This window comes from Castor canadensis, chromosome X (assembly GCF_047511655.1).
Source record: "Castor canadensis chromosome X, mCasCan1.hap1v2, whole genome shotgun sequence".
Classification (NCBI taxonomy): domain Eukaryota; kingdom Metazoa; phylum Chordata; class Mammalia; order Rodentia; family Castoridae; genus Castor; species Castor canadensis.
This window is the reverse complement of record NC_133405.1, coordinates 82951473-82972268: the sequence shown is the minus strand read 5'-3', so window position 1 is coordinate 82972268 and position 20796 is coordinate 82951473. Positions and strand designations below refer to the sequence as shown.

General features: G+C 37.3%; 1 protein-coding gene and 1 non-coding gene across 8 annotated transcripts in view; both read left to right on the top strand.

The window, feature by feature from the left end:
* The window catches only part of Eda (ectodysplasin A), a 367747-nt gene that overhangs the window by 264814 nt on the left and 82137 nt on the right, over positions 1-20796 (top strand). For all 7 annotated transcript variants that reach the window (XM_074062327.1, XM_074062326.1, XM_074062328.1 and 4 more), the window contains exon 2: positions 12024-12129. In XM_074062327.1, coding sequence (XP_073918428.1) covers positions 12024-12129 — 106 coding nt within the window. The remainder of the gene's footprint in view (positions 1-12023; positions 12130-20796) is intronic.
* LOC141420030 (U6 spliceosomal RNA) lies at positions 7599-7705 on the top strand. Its single transcript, XR_012444737.1, has one exon. It is a non-coding gene; the product is annotated as a U6 spliceosomal RNA (small nuclear RNA).

Genomic DNA, 20796 nt, shown 5'->3' with positions numbered 1-20796 from the left:
TGTGTAGTTAATGTGTTTTTAGTTCCTTTATTTGAGGAATGTACTTAAACCTTTCTTTCTTGCTCCATAAACTATAGACAGTATCTCTTAACTCTGAGGAGGCCATTAGTTCCCTGCTCTTCTTTTTATCTTTCACCCCTTCAGCCTACCAACTCTTTTCATTTGTACTTTTGCTTTTTACATTGCCAAGAAGGATAACATGTTTGGTTCTACATCTATAATTTATCTCTACAATTAAGTAACCTATGCTTTTATATATTGGTTAATTCTGTAAGTTGAAAAATCAGTATACAGGTTTATACTATTGCTGTTTTAGAATTTTCTTCTGTCAAGTGTTATGATAGTATTACATTTCTTAATTTGTATTACTTTTATTTTTCAGAATTTTCTGATAACCATTTTTTTCATTGTGATATCCATAAGTTTCTCTACTTTCTTAAAGGTGGATAAAATTGTGAACTCTTCTCACCCTCTTTTTCTTGGATGCCTTCCTTTTAGAGCCCTCTTTCTTTCCGTTTAGATTTAATGTTCTTTAGGGTTGCTGTGTAGCTATCATCCTTAGATTCACTTTTATTAGTCTCTGGGTTTAGGCCCACCATTTCGAGACTGTATGTCAATCTTTGTTTACTCTATCATTTTGCTGCAATACATCCTTAAGTAACTTTGCAGGGGTGGGGTGTAAGAAGTGAATTTTGAGTCTTTGCAATCCAAAAATGTCTTTCTTTTGCTATCAGGTCAACTGATAGTTGGTTAGGAATAAAGTTATAGGTTCAAGATAATTTTCCCTTAGAACTTGAAGGTATTTCTCCATTGGTTTCACCAACAACCAGTGTTGCTGATAAAATGACTAATCCATTCCAACTCTTTCTCCTTTGACTATTGATGTTTTTCCTCTCTGTATGTTTTTAGGACCTTCTACCTTTGATTTTTCTGAAATCTCATAAGGTATCTATTTGTTGAGGGAAATAGCTGTCTGCCCCAAATATAAGGCCTACAAATCCATATGCCCCCTCCCATATACATAGAGTCATTATGGCAGGGGGTTCCAGAATGCAGATGTCTTTGCTCTAGGGCCCATACCTCAATTCTTCTTATACAATTTATTCAATCTCTTTAAAGAAAAACTTTCTGATTTTTCTCCTTTGGGAATAAATGCCTGAATACTAGGGGTTCTATACACAGGGAAGGGAGGTACCTATTCAGTATACAGATTTTCAGTGAATTTCTCACATTTCATTCTCACCCTCTCCCTTATTTGGCATTTACAGTTTTTCAAGCTTCTCTGTTTCCTGCAAGGCAGACCATCATCCTCCTAAATCTGTAAACCCCCTCTGTCACTTTCTCTGCCTATCCTTATCAGTCAAGTATCCTGTCCATTTTCTGTCTTTCACAAATGAATTGCAATCTCTTTTCTTCTGATTTCCTCTACCATTCTCCTTATTGTATCTTTTTTATTTTTTAATGTCCTTTTAACAGGGTCCTGGGAGAGAGAAGAGCTAAAATGTTTTGGTCAATTAGCCACCTTGATCCAGATGTTATCTATGTTCTTGTTAAATTTTAAAGCTCATGAGCTTTCTGTAAATTTTTTTAAAATATTTTTAATTAAGAGTAATTTAGCTACAAACTGGACAAATCTACATTGTTTGCCCATTAATAGAAGTTAAAGGATTCATTAGGGTTAAAGTTTTGTGAAAGAGATTAGTAGACAGCAATGAAATTTTCTCTTGTTCCACAGAGAGGCGGATTTAGTCCTTAACACTATCAAACAATGGATATGTATAAAATTGACTCTAATGAACAGATTATTTTGCTATACTTCATTTCATTTGCTTATATTTTATTGTAATTTCCCTTTGAATGTGTAGCCCTGTTGAGACAGTGAGAGTCAGGAATTCTCCTAAAAAACAGTTTCCATAAATACTCTCTAGTACTGGATTCTAATCAACAGCCATATGAAATTTTTTTTCCTCTCAGCTTTACTGAAAGAGTATTGGTGAGCCATTATGTCACAGAGCCAGTTTTTTTTGGTTTTGTTTGTTTGTTTGTTTTTTGGTTTTGTTTTTACCTCAAGGGATTCCCTGGCCACTCTTGCACACAAGAGGCACTAAAAATGCCAAGTTAACTGAGGACAGCATTGCAACTTTGGGTTTTTCTAATCTCACAGTGAAATGGTCTTCCTAGCCTCAAAATTTTCTTGCTAATCATTTTACGCCCTTGGTCATTCTGATTTTATATATTTAAAATTTTGAACTTGTGTCCCAGGCCATTTACTATTTTTCCCAATCTTCAGATTTGTTTCAGGCACTTTTTCTGGGCTGAATATGTGCTGATGCTATCACCACTGATTGATCTGCCTGCTCTTAAGATATTGTATCTTAGACTCTCTTATATCCTATCCTACCTAACCTTTCTTTCCCTTTGAACTTATCTATGGGTCTCTGAGATTCATATTTGTTCTCTTCTTCCTCCTCTTTTTATTCTCTCTCTCTCTCTCGCTCCCTCCCTCTCTCCTTCCCCTCTTCCCTCCCTCCCTCTCCACACCTCCAAGGTCTTCCTATGTAATCCACAGTGGCCTGGAACTCACTCTGTAGCCCAGGTAGGTCTCAAACTTGCAATCCTCTTGCCACAACCTCTGAGTGCTGGAATTAGAGGTGTATACCACCATTCCTGGCTCTATGATATTCATTTTTCCATACTGACATTCCTGAGAGCCAGTCTTAGAATAATGGTCCTCTAGCCACATGTCTATGTTAATTTCCTTGTCATCCACCCATCCCATTAGTCTGTTTGAACTATTGTTTCTAGACTTTATTTCATCATCTTAGCCCTGATTATAACAGTTGAACTCCAGTCTACAATTTATTTCAGTATCAAACTGAATATGAGTCATCTTTCTGTAAAATCCTCCACTGCTTAATTTTTCTACAATGTTTGGAACATCTTTCCCTCTCAGAATTAATAGTCATCTGTTTCTTATTTTGGTTCTTACCTATTCCTCTCCTTCAATTTCTGATGGTTGCTACTCTTTTTTCACTGGTTACTTCACTTTTACACTTCCTCCATACTTGATTTTGAATATCGTGATCAATGCTATTGATGGTAAAATTGGACAGGGGGAAAATCCTAGTTTAAACTAAATGGATTGCACAAGCAATCTCATTTTGGTCATTATAATACTCTAGCCTACCTCAGTCCAGCTTTGCAAAGGTAAACTATAACACTGTTATAAAAATTTCAAGAACCTTTCAAGAATTCATAATCAAGAGGATGTATTTGAGTTAATGTTTTCAAGAATTCATAATCAAGAGGATGTATTTGAGTTAATGTTTTCTGAATCCAGAGCACACCTAATTTATGAGCTGATCCTACTCTCACTAGTATTTAGTGATTTGGGAGGGTATTACAAGTAGAAGTGCATGTTTTTCTCCTTATGTGCCCAAGTGTCCTTTACTTTAGAAGTGTGAGGAACTACAAATTAAGTAAGGAGAAGCAGTAACATCTAGAGTATATTCTGCCCTTTCTATTGTTCAAAGATGTCACTACTGATTTCACCAACACTCAAGCAGAGCTAAGACTAAATCTTCAACCTAAAGTCCTTTCTATAGAAAGGCATACATACAAACTGCATTTTGATTTGTAGCTGCAGCTGCTATTTGTATAGCCTGTCACTTGCTGTATTTCTATGTTCAACTTGTGGTCAGCTGAAAGCCTTGTTCAAAAAGACTTTACAAATTCCATATTGTCACACCCCAAGCTAGGCTCTGATGTTGTTTCCCCCAGCAGCTCACAGCTATGTCATGTTATTTGAAGCTATGCTTTAGTGCATCCTTTAGAGTATTTCTTATGCTGCTCTGCTTGTGATTATGCCATAAAGCTCATCATACCAAAGATGCTTGGGTATTCTGTCATTGCATCTCTAAACATGTCACCAGTGAAACATTGCTTTAATTCTTATAGACCAGCTGACTTTCTGAATCTTGGTGGTGGTGGTCTTCTCTTGCCATTTCTCATTAATTATGATTCTGACTCTAACAATAAAATAAATCAATGAGGTAAATGTGACATCTGTGATGGTCGTGGATTTCAAAGTCATGCAAAAGCTGAACATGACTCATATTGTCCATTGATGAGAATCAGTTCAGTAACCTTTTGTTTTTTCAGCTCTGTTCTACATGTTAAGAACAGAGCTGAGAGTAGGAAAGAGAAAGCTGGAGAAGGGGTCCATCCCCACCCCCCTCTGCATTAGTAGTATGTTTATAATAACTTACCTTGCCCTTTGATATGCATCTTAAACAGACTTCACCCTTCTTCAGAGGACAAGTCCACACCCATTAGAGCCCAAAAACATACCTATCTTTGAGGATCTTATTACCTTAAGGGGAAGAAAAATTTAAGATATATGAGGCATGATTTAAAGAGGTTAGGTGATGTGTATAGCCCAAAAATGGAAAGTAAGAAAAGCCAAAGATTGAGCTAGTCTATAGTACAATTTCACACTGATCCCCCACCATGGTAATCTCCCCAAGCAAATATACTGTTCTTTTTTTTCTACTTTGCAGTCACTTGCATTGTTGGACAGTGATTTTTTTCAGTCAAATTGCCTTGCAAGCAGGATTTACTGACTGCTTTCAGCTCTATATGCGACGAAAAATGCTGGTTATGTTATGTTTCCAGGTTTATCTTTACTACATAATTCCAGTTATCTTCCACCATATCTATAAGGATGGCAAACCCTGGGACTCACATCAGAGCTGTTGAAGGCCCCAATTTTATTTGGTATTTAGAACAATTGTTACTACATCCGCCACCACCCTTCCAGTGATAGCTCCCATGGGATGCTGTGATCAGTGTTGAATGTTCTTATTTGCCTGCACCCAGGAACTGGCACACTCTGTTCAACAACCAGTACATGCTGTGCTTCCCTTCTTGTCACTGAGTTCAAAACCTCACTTTATCTGTTGTGTAGTGCTATCATTGTACTACAAAGAAACACAGTATTATTTGCATTTTGTGTTTATATTTTAAAGCTACTGTCTAGTTCATCACCCTTGTAATGACAACACCCTGAATGACCCTCTTCAGACCTTTTGTTTACAATCAGTGCATGTTGAATTAAGGGTTCTTTGTTTACTCATATATTGACAGTACTGAGGTTCAGGGCCTTGTGCTTGCTAGGCAGGGTCTTGCACTTTTTGCCCAGAGCCTCCGTTACTTAGCTGGGATTACAGGCATGTGTCAAAATGCCTGGCTTGTTTTTGAGATCAGGCCGTGGCCTTGAAGCATGATCCTCCCATCTCTCACATAGCTGGGATTACAAGCATGCACCACCACACCTGGCAAATTACAAGTTCTTTATAACAACCCTTTTAAGAACATGTTCAATGCCATGTTTTGTATTCATTTTATACCTGTGACATGTTCATTAAGCTTATTTGGGCAATAATCATTGGTACTGGGATACTCATATTTTGATACAGCAGAATCACCTGAAGAATTTGTTGAATATATCAGAGCATAAATGATTTTAATTTATCTGAAGACCCTACTGATTGGTGGTAGATGATGGTGGTGATGGCAGTGATTGCAGTAAGAAAAATAGATTATTTAATTTCAAGGCTATTAAAAGAGAAACTTAAAAAAAAAGAAATTTGCTGAGTTTAGAAAGCCTGGTATGTACATGCCTCCTGTTTAAAGAGATGAAGTACCAATTTCTATAAACAGATTAACTCTAAGAATGACAATAGAAAAGGTGAAAAATACTAGCTATGTAAGAGCCCTGCTTTACCAGGAGAAAAAAAAAGGACTTAGTGTTTTCAGTCTACAGGAAAAAAACTGGATAAGGAATGAACAATATAGCAGTTTCTTAAAGTGTGGTTCAAGGACTGCCTGTATCAGAATTCCCTAGTGACAAGTTGAAAAGTCAGATTTAGAGCCTCACCTCAGGCCTACTTCATCTAAATTTATGGAGGGTGAGGCCTGGTTTTCTGCATTTTAGTACTCATGCTTAGTAATTCTGATGCAAACCAAAGTTTGAAAACCACTGATCTACAGGCTCTCTCACTCTTAGGATCCCCTTGATTTCATTACTGCCAGTCATGTATTAAGTCCTTACCTCTCAATGGTTGATCTCCACAAAACAGATCCAACTAGTGTCAAATAAAATCCTAGGTTTAAGGAGTAAATTGGTGATAGTCTGTGATATGGTTTGAATGTGACCCCTCCAAAACTTAAGGTGTTGCCAATAATATGGTTTTAAAAGGGCTCCTCCCTTATGAATGGGATTAAGCCCTATAAAAGAAACTTCATGCAGCATTCCATTGTCTTGCCCTTCCACCATCCACTATGTGAGGCCACAGCATTCCTTCTCTTCAGAGGATGCTGTGACAAGGCACAATATTGGATGGAGAAAGCAATTCTCACCAGACAACCAAACATGCTGGTGCCTTGATCTTGGACTTACCAGCATCCAAAACTGTGAGAAAATAAATTTTTGTGCTTTATAAATTACCCAGTCTCAGGTGTTTTGTTACAGCAGAACAAATGAACTAAGATAGTTTGATAATTTGTTTAACAGACATATTTATTGGAGGCCTACTGTGAGCCAGATACAGGGCCAGGCACTAGGTATACAAAAAATGGAGAAGGTTGGCCACTACCCTTGTAAGGCTTGTGGGTCATTCCCTATGAATCATCTTGTAGAATCAAGTACATTAGCAATGAAATAGAAAAATGAATTAAATTCATTCTATGTTATGTATTAAAAAGTACCATCATTTTGTGGATTTAGATATTGTAAAAAATATTTGTAATAATATCTGGCGAATCACTAGCAATAATGGATGTATCCCTCATGGCTTACTGTTAACAAATTGTTTCCAGCTGAGATCCCTGTAATCTGCAGGTGCTGTTTACCATGTAATTTTACCATAGGAAACAAGGATGTAATCACTTAATAAAGTGTAAAAAATTAGATTTTTTTCCCTTGAGCAAAATGCCTGACTGTGGCCAACATTCCTGATGCCTCCTCCCTTGTGCAATAGGAAAGCAATATTCAAAAAGAGAAGGCTGTTTTGCTCATATTCTGTAACTTTCCTCTGGAGACCATGCTAAGAATGCAAAACTAAAGCTAGAGTTCAGATTTCTTGTATGAGAAGACACCGTTTTTTGTCTTTACCATTATACTATACAGAGGATAGTTTTCTCCCCTACCCCTACCTCTAACTTTGACTCAAATAAGGGCCTGTGAATAGAGAATCTCTTTCATTCAAAGCAATATTTTGGGTTGTTTTCTTCTGCTTTTTATTAAGAAAACAGAAACTGCTCAAAGCATTTTCATATATATAGAAAGTCCCCTCCTAAAGAACACTTGGCTTATAAGTATCCGGTACCTGTCAACTGCTTCTCCTAAGGAACTTTGAGCTACTCCTACTACCCATGAGAGATGCTATCTGCAGAAGTTTGTTTCTCCTTCAGCACTCTTGTTCTGGGAGGTTGAGTTCTTGCAAGCTGTCATTAGACACTTTGGAACAGTTAATACATGAATACCCTCTCTAACTGCCACCACCAGGACAGTAAAAAGGTACAAGAACCCCTGCCAGGTGCTCGCTTCGGCAGCACGTATACTAAAAATGGAACGATACGGAGAAAATTAGCATGGCCCCTGCACAAGGATGAGACACAAATTCGTGAAGCGTTCCATGTTAAAAAAAAAAAAAAAAAAAGAACCCCTGCCAGATCTCCCATAAGAACTGTGCTCATGAAGGAGCCCAAAGAATAAGAAGGAAACTCCGGAGTCATAGTTGGTCATGATGAGGGGAGGTTCTCCATATGCTTTTCAAAATTCCTTCTCCCTAGGAAGAACAGTTTACTGTAATAACCTACCCATGCAGAACTTGGTTATATGACAAATTCACCTGTCCAGATTGTAGCTAGGAATCATGCAGTGACAAATGGCTTCTAAGCCACCAGACAAAAATTCATCTTACTAGAAAAGCCATTCAAAACCACATTCTCTACCTGTTTATTTGGTTTATACATGAGCCTAATTAGTTTTAACTAGATGGCAAGCCTATGGCAGATTATAAGCAACATATTTGAAGGGAATGGAGAACATGTTACAGGTAGGTTAAGTGAAATCTGGTCATTGACATCAAGGTAACATTAAAAAGAAGTTTAAGAACTCAAAAACCATCCACAATATAACATTACTTCTAATCCACCAGAGTGGCTAAAACTAAAAATACTGACAATACCAACTGTTGGTGAAGATGCAGACCACTGGGACTCTCATACATTGCTGCTAAGCATATAAAGTAGGCATAAACAGTCACTCTGGGAAGCAGTCTGGCAAACTGAGTGTGGTGGTACACGTTTGTAATCCCAGAACTCAAGGAAGCTGAGGCAGGAGGATCAATTATGAGTTTGAGGCCAGCCTAGGCTAAACCTAGGCCAGCCTGTCTCAAAAAAAGTTTGACATGTTCTTACACAAATTACTTCACATATAAATATAACCCAGAGGTTCCATTCCTAGATGTCCAGCCAAGAAAAATGAAAACATGTCCACACAAAGACTTACACATGAAGCCAGGCGCCAATGATTCACACCTGTAATCCTAGGTTTTCGGGAGGCAGAGATCAGGAGGATTGTGGTACAAAGCCAGCCTGGGCAAATAGTTCATGAGACACTATCTTGAAAATACCCAACACAAAAAAGGGCTAGCAGAGTGGCTCAAGTAGTAGAGCACCTGCCTAACCCCAATACCTCCAAAAAGAAAAAAAAAAAAGACACATGAATTTTTCATATCAACTTTATTCATAATAGCCCCAAACTGGAAATGACACAAATGTTCATCAATGGATAAATGCATTAAAAAGCAATAGAGCCATATGATAAAATACTACTGAGCCCAAAAAAGGAATGGAGTACTAATAAATGAAACAAAATGAATGAGTCTCACAGACAGTGTATTTAATGACAAATCATTCATTCATATAAATAAAACTTATGTATGAGTCTAATCTAGAATAGCTAAAAATGAAGCTATGGTTAGCAATCAGAAATGTAGTAGCCCCAAGGCAGAGGGAACTGGAGAATTGACTGGAATAGGCACAAGAGAGAATTTTGGAGTGATGGAAATGTTCTATATCTTGATTTGTATGGTGATTACAAAGTGGGTGCATTTGTCAAGTCTCCTCCAACTATATGCTTAAAATTGTATATTTTACAAATTTTCCTTAGGTGCAAAACTTTAGAAGGGAAAAAATCCTTCAGAGGACCCTACTGACAAATCAAGTGTAAATTCCTTCACATTCCTTAATATAATCTAATTTTATAACAATTTAACACCCCTTGGCTCATTTCTCATCATTTCTTCCTACCTTCTACCACTAACTCTAAGCTATTTGTAGTTCCAAAAACAACTATTGTCTCTTTTACCTCTGAATCTTTAAGCACAATGCTCCCTTTGTATGAAATTCCTTTTCTGTTTCCCATTTATCACTAAATCCTTGATATCCTTCAGGACTCACAAAGGTAGCACCTTTTCCAAGAAGCCTCATCTACTCCAGTCTGCACTCCAAGTACTTCCCCTCTTGGCTCTCAGAGAATCTTTAAGCTCCTGTCTAGCAAAACTTGTATTACTCTGTAATGTCATTGTAATAAAAAACAACTAAAAATATAGTGGGCTGTGGTCATCTAACATACAGGCAAATGTCCTCCACATGTTCAGTAAGCTCTAAATTAACTAATTTCTATTCAAAATAGTTGATGTTTGTTTCAGAATTCAAAGTTATCAGGAAAATTATTCTATTACTTATGACTTATAAAGTTGTAAATGATTGAGGTTTTTTTGGAGGTGGGGGAGCATTTGAGACATGGTCTTGCTGTGTATCCCAGGCTGGCCTCAAACTCAATATCTTCTTGCCTCAGCTTCCTGAGTGTGAATTTTACAGGTATGCGCCACCATGCCTGGCATGATTGAAATTTTATTATAAACAGAAGTTTGGTGTTATGTTGTTATTAGTTCATTGGTTTATTTATATTGTGAGCTAAGCAACTTTCTGTGAGCCTAGTCAGACTTTATTATGTCAATATATGGGAAAGTGCATTTTACATTCTAATCAAGGAACTCCAAAATGCTGCTCATGTGGACGATGTGAAATTGCTGATGCTTAACCATCTTGAACATACAAAAATGGCAATTTCATATGGTTCAGCCTAAATAAAGTTTGAAATGCAATACTGTCAGTAAATTAGAGATTATGTATATATTCATTTTTTGTGCATTTTTGTGGGTTTCATGGTGACATTTACATATGTGTATATGACTTATTTTGGATGAATGTATCCTGCAACATGCTAATCCTGTACCTTAGGGCTTGGGTATAATTGTTCCATATGAACAGTAAATGACAGGGGTTTGAAGAAAGTTTGTGTGGAATGTTGGGGCTTTCTTGAGTCCGAACCATTTTTTCCAGCTAATAAGAGATGCATCAGATATGAAGACTCTGGAATTGTTACTTTTAAATTGTTAACTAGAATGAAAATGTGTTCATTTGTTCTTCTTTAAGCTCCAAACTAGCTGGTGTATTTTGATAATTTTAACAATAATAGATTATAATGTATAATATAATTATAATATAATAGATTATATGCTGGGTACTGTGGTAACCCTACAACTGATTTATGAGCAAAGTACTATTAGTTTCCTCCCTGTTTTCAGATGAGGAATTTTGAGCTTACGGAACTTGTCCAAGGTTACACACCCAATAAATAGTAGAGTCGGGATTAGAATCACTTTTAATCTTACTACTATGTTCACTATTTACCTCAAGCACATCTTTTACTACAATGAAGCACTCATGCTGAAAGATTTTGATTCAATTCAGCAAGTATGTATTTAAGCTATGATTATTAGTGATACCAGACTTACATATGAAACACTGTATTATTATGAGAGATGACCATAAACAACAGAGGACCAAGTGTCAAAATGACCAGGCTCATGCCACCACAGCCAACTTATTGATTGAGATGGGGTCTTACTTTTTTTTTCCATGCTGGCCTCAAACCTCAGTTCTCCTGATCTTCACCTCCAAAGTAGCTGGGATTACAGGCATGAGTCACCACACCTGGCCCCCAAAACCCATATTTTATTCAGATACATTATTGTTCTGGTTGGAATGGGCAAGCTTAAGTTTTCCTTAAAATTTTGTTGAACAAAATAGGACAATAAACTTTTTTATTTACCAAATTTGAATGTTATAGATAACAAGTGCTATAGGAGCCTGGGAATAGGAGAGAATAATTGTGTGCTTTGTCATGATTAACCCCAACAGAGTGCTGACATACATGGTACCTCAGTATTGGATGCTCAGCACTCTAGGAACAACATAAATATGGCAAAATCAGAGGTTTATAATAATGAAATCCCAGGGAGACTGGCAAACTCAAGACTAGTTCTTAGTGGGCATCAGACAGCATGTGTCTGACTAAATCTGCCAATGATATGTGTCTAGAGGGGGTTACAAAGAAATATGATTTTATAAAGATGAAAATGAGATTTTTAGGGTGACGAGGGGAATACTATGTGAGGGAAATCCGAAATTTGTAGCTAGGCCCTCTGCACCCCAGAAATTTATGGAAAATGTAACCTGATGGATTATTCACTACATATTCAGGGCAAAAGATAGAGGACTCAGAAATTAATTAAAATTCCATGCCTACATGATTGAAATAATAATGCTATGAAAAATGCAGGCTACTGGTGCAGCTCAAGTGGTAGAGCACCTGCCTAGCAAGTGTGAGGCCCTGAGTTCAACCTCCAGAACTGCAAAAAAAAAAAAAAAAAGAAGAAGAAAAGAAAAGCATTTGTACAGCGAAAGGGGAAAGATGAGCTCAGGCTCTAGATATGTTGAATTTAAGGTAAATGCAGACTGCCTATTGAAAACTAGTTTTTTTTCCTAATGTTGACTTATAGCTAACTATGGTCAACCTTTGATTCATCTACTTACTATTTTTACAGATGGCCCTGCTGAATTTCTTTTTCCCTGATGAAAAGTCATACTCTGAAGAGGAAAGTAGGCGTGTTCGCCGCAATAAAAGAAGCAAAAGCAGTGAAGGAGCAGATGGTAAGTCTGCTCAAAAGATCCTTCATCACTTTTGAGTTATCTATTCATAAAAATACCCTTCATCATCTCATAAGATAAAAGGTCACAGAAGATTTCTCCAGCCGAAGCTACCAGTCAGTCCTCTGACATAAAACTAACTCTACAAGGATCTTCCCTCCTCTAATTCCAGATACCTTCAGTCCCTTCTCCGAATGTCTAAAGGCCATGGTATCACCTTCCATAAGGACCTCCTCTATCCTGGGGATATGTCATATCTGCTAGGGCTGCCAAGTTCATCCTATTTTTGGAATTGACAGAGTGTCTTGCCATGCTGGTGCTCATGTGATATGTTAATTCCAATGATAATCATATCAATGTTGATATCTGATACTATGTCCAAATCTGAACTAAAGCTTCTAGAACGAGTTGTAAGTTTCTTGAGTGCAAGGATTCATTTCCCTCTATATAACTCTAGAATCTGGCCTAGTATTTGGATCATTGTTGGTATTTGTAATATAAGTCAATGATGTTGACTACCCTTTCAGCTAGAGAGTGCTGCACCAATGAAAACTATCCCTATTATGGATGTAGTAGTGTTAGGCTAATTGGCAATGCATTCTGTGGAACACAACAAAAATATTGAGTGAGCTACTGGGCAAGGTCTTTGAATCACTCTATTTCAATATTACTCTGTCAGTTGACAGAATGGTACCCCTTTGGCACAGGGGTTTATAGAATATGTAGCTCTGGGCTGCTGCAAAGCCATCTGGATTCAAAGATAGCATGTGTCTGGCTACATCTGCCAATAATATGTGTCTGGAGGGGGTTACAAAGCAATATGATTTTATAAAGATGAAAATGAGATTTTTAAGCTGACATTTGTCTATATGTAGAAGGGCCAATGATAAAAGCAGTTTCAGAAATTGGGAGCAATTAAAGAGATGGGGCCAGGACTTAGCCAGTAGGGGTGAGAAGTGGAACTGGATGAAATTTGAAAAAGAACTCAGAATAAGGACCCTATAGTTTAAGAACAACAGAAAAAAAAAGATAGGTAGGGTTTTTTAGTCAGTGGAGTTGAGAGCAGCATTGAGCCTTTGAATGGAGAACTGGACTGGTGGAGCTATTCTCTACAGCATATATTTTACATACAATTGATGACCAAGTTCAAGCCTACAAAATGTAGTCCATGAAGTAAAAGGCACCCATTATTCAGCAACTTGTAGCTAGTTTCCTGGAAGTCTTAAGGACTGGGTAGAAACTAGCAACTGAGAGTCATTGTCCCTTTCCTCTCCTAATCATCTCACCCTCTTATGCACATAAATCTCAATTTTTGGCTCTTTCCCTGGGGCTATTCTTAATACCACTATATCTTTCATAATCCCTGCTTGATATGGAGGAGGTGGTAAGAGCAATACCACCTTCCATAATGGGCATGGTCTTCCATCCCTCTCCAAGTGTAAAGTTAAATGGCTTCTTAGGCTAACCTCTTCATCTACCCTCCCAAGTTTTCTCTTTAAGATGACAATCTCCTCCTCTTCCCCAAACTACTTTATCTGGATCTAGCTACCAACATCTCTAATGCTAATTTTACTTAGAGCATTTATTTTGTCTTGATACAAAACAGTTTTTCTCTCCAGTCAAGGCCAAAGCCTCTCATTAATTTTTAGTACTTCTTATCTATTTTCCTCTTGATCTGATACACTATAGTCACTTTGTGCCAATGCCAAGTTTTTTGTGCAATCCTGGTACTTTTCATTACTCAGTATAGCTTGGAGGAATCTAGGAGTGCCATAGAGTTAGAGGTACAGAATACCTGGAAATCCTTAGATTTTAAACGATTTTCAACCTTTCACCTAGGATGTTATCAGACTATTTTTTTACATGTGATAAGTGCTCCAATGAGTTAAAAGGTGATGATGGGCTGGGTATGTTGGTCAGTGGTAGAGCACTTGCCTAGCACACTGAAGGCCCTGTATTTAATCCTTAGCAGTACAAAATGAAAAGGAAAGAAAAAAAGTTAAAAAGTGATGAGTCAATTCAAATACCCTTTTCTTTTGGACCATCCTTGTTACTCTGCTGAATGTAGGCTGTGTTTATTCAACATATTCTTCAAATATTTACTAAGTAAATATAGCAGTATATATAGTGCTAGAATAGAAATGCTATAAGGATATTTGTGTTTGTTTGATTTACTTTTATATCCCCACAGCCTAGAAAAGGACCTGGCACATGACAAGCCCTCAATAAATATTTCTTGTTCCCTCAAGGAGCTTTACTTTTAGCACAGAGACACACAATAAACAACGTTAGTGATAACAAGTGCTGTGAAGAAAAATATAGCAGAGGAAAAAGGTGGGATATGCTGCAAGGTGATCAAAGAAGGTCTCTCTCATAAGGGAACATTTAAGAAGAGACCTGAGTGAAATCAAAGTGTGAACCATGCACATTTCTGAGGGAAGAGGAAAGAGAAAACTGTAAAAGTTTTTTTTTTTTTTGGCAGTACTGGGGTTTGAACTCAGGGTTTCATATTTGCTAGTTAGGTCCTCTATCACTTTAGTCATGCCTCCAGAAAAATGTAAAAGCTTTGAAGCAGACAAATGATCCAGAAAGATCAGTGTGACTGAGATTAGAGTAAGTAAGAGAAAGTGTGAAGAAGGTGAGGTTAGACAGTAAAATCAAATCTAGAGCCTTGTGGGCCAAAATAAGGGGTCTGGCTTTTTGTTCTACATGAGATGAAGAGCCATTATGAGAATCTGAGCAAAGTTGTGACAGGATTTCGCTTAGGTTTTAACAGAATCATTCTGAGTACTATATTAAAAATAGGTGTAGGAAGAAAGGACAAAACAGAGAGACTCATTAAGGAGACTATAATCCAGGCGAAAGAAGATGCAGTAGGGAAAGTGAGAAGTAGTTGGATTCTGAAAAGATTTTGAGGAAATGACTGACTGGATTTTCAGATTGATTAGATAAAGAATATGAGAGGCAGAATAGAGTCAAGAATGATCCCAGAGTTTTGGATTTAAGGACTAAATCAGTAGAATTGCCATTTCTGAAATGGGGAAGAACAAGGGAGGAGTAGTATACAGGTATATGAGGAAAGAATTAAGAATTTAGCAAGGCCTGTTAAATTTGAGATACATATTAGACAAACAGATATAATTCTACACTGTACCTCACTGCCTCAAGACAATGAGCTTGTGTTTTATACAACTAAAGCACTTCTTATCCAAATGAGTCAGACTGTAAACTGTTCTAAACAAAGTAAGAGATAAGGATATGGTTAAGTCAGAATGCAGTTAAGGCCAAAAGCAAACTATACCAACAGGGGAAAACATCTCTTCGATGTTATTTCTAAATCCACAAGTTACTTGACATGTTTTAATACAAACTGAGCCATCATGTCTCAGGTTTGCATTACAAGTATCAAAGAAAAAGTCACTTGTCTTGAATAGTTAAGAAATGATTTCAATATTGTATGTTTCTCTCATACACAAAATATAGATCATTAAAAAGACATGAATGTAGAAAGGGGACTATTTGGGAAGAGGACCAGAGTAGGGGGATAAGGAGGATAATCTTTGTTTATATACATGTATGAAAATGTGATAATGAGACCTATTACTTTGTACAATTAATATACTATAATAAAAAATAAGTGATTTCAGAAAGAAAACATTCAAAGGTCAAAAATACAAACAAGTTTAAACATAACAGGAAAATATTAGTTCTAGTTACTTGTGTGATATTTTTGATCTGTTGCTATTCTCTAACTTTAATTCCCAAACTGTTTTATCATTGTTTAAAAAGCCTTCTAGGCACTACCTGAAGGACACAAAGATGGATAAGACCTCAGAGAAGCTTACAGTTTAGTAAAGGAGCAGACACATTTATAGGCAACAGGTAAGAGTGAAGCAAAAGTAAGGTGTTAAGGTGGGTCCTGGAATTTACCTAACAATGGACCAGTACATTGCGGATACTCAAACATTGGTTAAATGAGTGACCAAACAGATGGGGAGAGGATATAGATTTCCTATCTAAAAACTATAGATATTAAGCTTAGTGGTCTCCACTAATCATTGTAGGAGAAAAAAATTAACAAATGGTTTATTAACACATAGGAAAAGGAAGGGGAAATGATCCTTATTAGCCTGCATAGGTTCTCCAAGAATAAATTAGGCTGCAGAAGTCTGTTTTCCTGTGTTAATATAGTTGATAAGAGATAGCCAGTTATCTTGCCTTCAAAAGGAGAAAAGGCAATGACTATATCCAGGGTGTGACTGACTGTTGAAGAATGACTGGATTAATCTCTATTTTCTCCATTTAAATTAATGTACAAATGAAGATTGGCCAGCTAAACAGGAGTCCCAAACACAAGATAATTCCCCTCCAGTATAAATCTTGGCACTTTATAACCTCAACTCTTAGAAAACAAGTCATTGGTCTGGAGGTGTGGCTCAAGTGAAAGAGTGCCTGCCTACCAAGCATGAACTCTGAGTCCAAACCCCCGCACTGCCAGAGAGAAAGAGAGAGAGAGAGAGAAAAAAGAAAGCAAGTGATCATTTTTTCTTTACTACATCCATACATCAAACTCATGGTTCCCCTCTTGAGTTGGACAGAATTTTTTGCAGATAGTTTCTAAGTTCATTTGTGCTAATTACATGAGGTTAAAGTTGTTCTTCAAGAAAAGCATGATGACTTCAGGGTGGGTGTTGAGTCAAACAGTTCCAGAAATTAGTGCCAGGATTTCCTGCTGAGGCTCATCCTTGTAATGTATTTCTGAAGTAATAACAGCTTTAGGAAGCTTGCTTGGTTGTCTTTTACAGGACATGAAATGTATAGTATGTTGAGGTGGTCATAAGGTCTAGAATCAGATGTGAATCTGGAATTCTCAAGGAGGTAGTTTCCATATTTTACAAATATTATTATAAAAACATCTGTTCTCTTCCTGTAGGAGTCAATCTTCAGGAGTCAATGAAAATCTTAATGACTGTCCCTGGTGTTTTTGTATTAGTAAGGGAATAAAGATGCAGCATGGCGTAATAGAAAAGGAACTAAGCCAATTTATGGCTCCCAATCCTGTTGTCCCTGCCACCTTACCTGCCATGTGATCTTGGAGAAGTCATCCCTCTGAGCTTCAGTTTCCCTGTCTATAAAATAGGGACAATTAACCTGGTTTAACCAATGCAGTTGTTGTATTTGTGTTAATGTATGCAAAAGTATTTCAAAAATTATGAAATGCTATTACAATGTTCTTTTTAGAAAATGAACATAATAGTATGGTCTCCCAGGCATTTGGGGAACTCATATTCACTACTGTATGGAAAACCATTATAATTTCTGCAATGAGGCTCTCTTTCAGCCAAATTGCACTATTTTCTCACTGACGCTAACCAAGCAATACGAAGAAGATTCCAAGCCTCAAACTCTGACCTACTTCATCACAACAAATAATTGATCACATCTGCACATTTCTCTCTGTCAGTCACTCTTACCTGGCTCTGTGTGTGTGTGTCCCTTCCATCAGTATCTCTTGGAAATGTTTCTTCTTTGTAGTTTACTTTTCCACAGATCAAAGAAGTTAGTATTCTTTTCAACTATTATAAGAGTGAAGTGGATAAACAAGTTAAGATTGAAATATACCCTTTGTCCTTCATTTCTTAAAAATAACAATGGAATAGGATGTAGCTACTATTATGTTGGTACAGATGAACATGAAAGGCTATAGTGTCAAAGAAAGCAAGCATTTTGTCTATACAAATGTTAGCTAGAATTAAGAATTGCCCTCATTTGAGTATTGCTCTTGTATTTATTGCTTTTCAGTGATCCATCACTGCTATTATCAAATGAGAAAGACTAAAATCATTTTGAAAGCTGATATAGTTTCAGGGGATTGCTCACTAGACAAAATTTAACTTTTGAAAGCTTACCGTGTGTGGACTTGAAGAGAATTGTTGATTTCAGATGTAGAATCTCCAAGATTGCCTGCTGGTTGTGGCTGCCAGCAGCTTAAGTGCCCACAGCAGAGCACCCTGGAGAGTGGCTTGATATCAAATAAGACATTAAGTAAGCCAAAATGTCTTAGCTTACTCATACTACAAAATACCCTTTCAAGCTGTATTTTCATTGATGGAAGTAGTCCTGCAGTATATGATCCCAACAGGCCATCACCACTGACACTTGGTTAACCTGCACTTTGAGTATACCAACTACTGTAGAATATCTAATAAGACATTGTACTAGGCTCTGTAGTTTGTATAGCTACCAAATTCCTGTCCTTATTCACCTAAGGCCTAAATTGAAGTAGGTAAAAGTTAATTAAAAGGGGGATAAGAAAGACTAATGGAGGGGGTGTGTATGATTAAAGTACATTATAGACATGTATGAAAATATCATAATGAAACCCCTTTGTACAACTAACATACACTATTTTAAAACGAATAAAAGTTTTAAAAAATTTTTAAAGCTGCCACCTGTAATCCTAGCTACTTAGAAGGCCAAGATTGAGAGGTTTGTTCAAGGCCAGCCAAGGCAAATAGTTTGAGACCCCATTTCTAAAAATAACCAGAGAAAAATGGACTAGAGGCATGGCTCAAGTGGTAATTGCTTTGCAAGTGTGAAACCCTGAGTTCAAGCCCCAGTCCCATATCCCCAAAAAAACTGCTTAAAAATATTCATGATATTTTTTTAAATATTATTATTATGCTTGTTTGTTTTGGCAGTGCTGGAGATTAAAGCCAGGGCCTTGTGCATTCTACCACTAACCTACATCCCCAGCCTCTCATTTATGTGATTTTTAAAATTTTTTTAATTACTACATACTTATTGTGGAGAAAATTCAATCAAAAGCTGGGTGGTGTGGCACAGGGCTGTAGTGCCAGCTACTTTGGAGGCTAAGGTAGAAGATCATGCCTGGGCTACATAGCGGGAGGGGGAGAGAGAGAGGAGAGAAAGAAAGAAAGGGAGGGAGGGGGAGAGAGAGAGGAGATAAAGAAAGAGAGGGAAGGAGGGAGGGAAGAGTGAGAAGGAAGGGAGGGAGGGAGGGAGGAAGGAAGGAAGGAAGGAAGGAAGGAAGGAAGGAAGGAAGGAAGGAAGGAAGGAAGAGGGAGGGGAAAGAAAGAAATGAGAAGAGGGGAGAGAAGACAGGAGAGGAGAGGAGAGAAGGAAGGAAGGAAGGAAGGGATCAAGTGAGGTAAAATGTGAACAAGACACCCCAACTACAAAAGTACTATAAAGGTAAAACATATTTAAGGAATCTCCTGCTTGCCTAAAGGAGGTGAGAGGCCCATCTCCTTTAGGGTTCTCTAAAGGCCTTTCCAGTCTCTCTGTCTCTGCCTTAAGTTCCTTCTAGCTGTTTGTCAGTATTAGCAAGAGTGGAGAATGCTAAGCCAGAAGACTTGGATTCTAATCACAGCTCTGCCATTAGTAGGTTAGCAATATGATCTTAGGCAACTCTTATTTCACTTCTCCTATTTTAGTTTCTTCTGAAGGATTAGAGTAGAATTAGTGATTCCCACTTGGAATATAAGAAATTCAAAACCAACTAACGATTTTTTTCAAAGTCTATATACCCGTAGAAATTCTGACTACACCACACTAAGAAAACTTCAGTGCGGTAGGTATTGTTACTGATTAGAATATAGCATATCCCTTAGATGCATGAGGGTAAGAAAAAGATGTTGAACTACTAAAATGGATGGCCTAATTGTTTACTTCCAATTCTGATATAATTTGCTGATCATTATTCCTGATTTCTATAATATAATAATAGCTATGCTAGTTTTAACCAATCAGATGATATCCAAATGATTAAATACTCAGGGTTTCAATTTGAATGGTCAATGAGCCTTTTCATTAGCATCCATGAGGAGGCTCAGTAAGGATTAAGTGCATGCAAATCATTTCAAGAAGTGAAGGCTAAGAATGTTACTCTGTTTGCTAAGTGGTGAAGTATTAACTCCCTTCTGTATGGTTCCTCAAAATATTATAAGTAGATGTAGATGTGTGGGTTGATAGCACCTATTGTCTCATAGTGTATTACTGAAGCAACCCTGGATAAGTAACTTTAGATTCTACTTCTTGATCTTTAGGACGTCTCTGGTGTGAAAGTTAAGGAACTACTAGATCTTCCTTTGTTTTTCATTCATTCATTCAATCAATAAGTGTCTATTAAGTACTACATGGTTTTGAGGCAATGTTTATTGATCACTGTTCTAGACACTAAGGACACAGTGGTGAAGAAACTTAGATCCCACCCTCATTAAATTTACAGTGGATGATTTTAATACAATGTAGTGGGTGATAAGCACAGGGTGCTATTAGGCACATTGGCACCTGATTCAGACTTGGGAAATCAGGAATGGTCTCCTAATGGAGAGTACCATCTAAGCTGCAATCTGAAAGATGCCAGGACAATGAAATGTGCACCTGGCAAAGAGAATGTAGATGTTAAAAGGCTTAGAGAGGGAGGCTCATTTAAGGAACAGAAGTTTGTATGGGTAGAGTAATGTAAAGGGGAAGTGATAAAAATGAGCTGGCCAGCAGGAGTCAAATAATGCAGGACTTGGGAATCCATTTTATGGAGCTTAGATACTCTTCCTAAAGTCAATAAGAAAGCACAAGATCAATGTCAAGAATAGATTATATGACAAATATCTTTCATTGGCAAATGCATAATCGGATCCAGCAATT